A 2,500-nucleotide genomic window follows, 5' to 3' on the forward strand; every position below is an offset into this window, starting at 1 on the left:
ATTCAACCAGAATTTAAAATTCATCCTCATGTCATGTCAAAGCTGTCATGTATGAGTTTCTTTCTCCTGCAGAACATGAAAGAACAACATTGACTTCCATCATATAAACGCAAAACCACTGAGACATTTCTCAAAATATCTTCTTTTGTGCTCCACTGAAGAATGCGGAATAAATGACGACAGAATCTTGATTTTTGGATGAACTATCATCTTCATTCAGAACTTCTCATACATTGTGGGGTCATATGATATCAGCGATGCGGAAACCGCAGACAGGATCACAGAATCCGCCATTAAAATGGAATTTGACTTGTAATGCGGATTGGCACGAATCTTGCAAATTTAGAACTTCTTGATCAGAAAACAGCACTGACCAGCTGATATAATTCAATTTACGCTTTGAATAACATCAGACGTGATTCAGATGTGGTTTAAATATGTAATCTGCCTGTTCTGCGTGTCTCCTGTACTGCACACGTGACACTTCTGTTGAGATGAGGATGACAACACATCTCCAGAGCTGCTCTGAGAGTTTATTTCATGAGCATTTCACCGCATCATTACGGTAAAGCTACTGTCAAACATGCACTAAAAAGGTCTTTGTGTCAACCCGTCAAAATAAAAGTCATGTGACACACTCACATGAATAAACTGTAGTAGATGATATTATTTCCTTTATTAAAGTAAACGTACTAGTAAAATAAAAATGCACTGGAGAGATGCTGGTTTATTTTAACATAGTTGTGCATCACGCCATATTGTTTATGGATTTTTCAAAAACACTGTATTATCTATGTGTCTTACTATAGTTAATGAGTAAATGCTACAGCATACTGAAGTATTTTTCATGTGGGCAAAAATATTACTATTGCATATCTATACTATTGAATCCAGAAAAATATCAAGGAAAAAAACTGGATTTGGGGAAAATAAAAGGGCCCTGACTGTGTTAGCATTAAATGTACAGAAACACATCGAGTCTTATTTCAACTTGAACCACTGGCGAGGGTTTAAGGAAACTGTTACGTCTTTTCCAGTAACAGGGTTGAGATGTCTCATCTGGCTCTGTCCTGAATGTTTCCAGTGAGGAAAATCTTAAACTTCACACCAGGACTCACTAATACAGCCGAGGGCCGAGATCAAGCTCTCGACAAATCACATGAACTCAATCTCTCCCATTATAATCTCACACCACAAGCGTATCTTTCGTTTCAACTCTTCCTCCTGAAAACAAAAAGAGGTCTTCTCAGTTGTCACACATGAAGAAAGAGAATCTCACACGTCTCCTCTAGAGCATCTACAGAGATCTCAACAATGTCTCAGAAGTCTTCAATCATAAATCAGACACCTCAAACATTGAGTTTGTTTTTTGTCTCTGTGTCTCATCTGGACTTGATCTATGACCATCAGAGACGTTAAACTCATGATGATGGGCTATCTGAACTCAATGTCTGTGCGTGTGGTGATGGTTGTGCATGAATGAAACATCAAGCGGTCTACATTTGCAAACACGTTTGTAATTATGTGAGCGAAGCTCTTACCAAAGAGAGCGAAGCTTCTAAAAATACACTTGAAACATCAAGAGAGTTCCAAACCCAACGTTCACATTACACACACACGCACATGTGAGAGAGCTGGATTACTCGCACACACATGATTGAACACAAAGAGTAAATCGTGTACAGACGTGTTCTCCTCTGTTACAGAAGAACTGTTATTCAAGCATTCGTTCACTTCACTTCTGACCGATTGATGTTGGATTAACTACTCAACACGATGACATCTGCTTTAACTGTAGCCTCATAGTTTTCTCTACACACATTATAATCTCATATCATACAAGTAAGGGATAATGTCCAGGCAGCCGGTTGATATGGCAGAAATAATACACAACAGTGTGATCAGGACGTGAAGCGGAGGGTCTTGTGTCTCACTGAAGGGGTTTATTTCTGTGATAACAGATGACTGCTTGTACATGATCCCGCTTATTACACGCCTACTTGCCACATGAGAAAAAAACTGGACATGAAATGTGAATTTGAAATATTTTATTAGCTCATTTTTACTGAATGCAGACCTTCCGCGAGGAAAAGACGTTTAGTTTCAGTTTTAAGGTAAGAAACGACGCTCAAACGTCATGAACAGGCAATTTGGTTTAATCATTTGTAAATATAATGTCATATGTTATGTGATTTGCAGCATCCGGGTTACAGGGTGTTATTCGTTTTGAGCGCTTGTTATTTGAAAATAACAACCCTTGGAATGTTGCGACTGGCCAATCAGAATCAAGCATTCAAATGAGCCATGTAATAAGACTCAAATAACACATGATGACTGATATTGTGTTCATACTGCAAACAAACAATCACCAGATTCAGAGACACACAGACAGACAGACAGACAGACAGACAGACAGACAGACATAAGGAGCATGTGAAGTTCAGGGCTGAGTGTATTTTTACTGCAGTTTGACCTGGATTCTAAAAGCCTAACATCCATT

The 2,500-nt window shown here is 38.6% G+C and overlaps 1 protein-coding gene across 1 annotated transcript in view; it reads right to left on the minus strand.

Moving 5' to 3' along the window:
- Nucleotides 1-2,346: 2,346 nt before the first annotated feature.
- ankrd50 (ankyrin repeat domain 50) overlaps nt 2,347-2,500 on the minus strand; it is a 7,657-nt gene continuing 7,503 nt past the window's right edge. Inside the window, exon 4 of the mRNA XM_057354797.1 lies at nt 2,347-2,351. Coding sequence (XP_057210780.1) covers nt 2,347-2,351 — 5 coding nt within the window. The remainder of the gene's footprint in view (nt 2,352-2,500) is intronic.

This window comes from Triplophysa rosa, linkage group LG16, assembly GCF_024868665.1.
Source record: "Triplophysa rosa linkage group LG16, Trosa_1v2, whole genome shotgun sequence".
Classification (NCBI taxonomy): Eukaryota; Metazoa; Chordata; class Actinopteri; order Cypriniformes; family Nemacheilidae; genus Triplophysa; species Triplophysa rosa.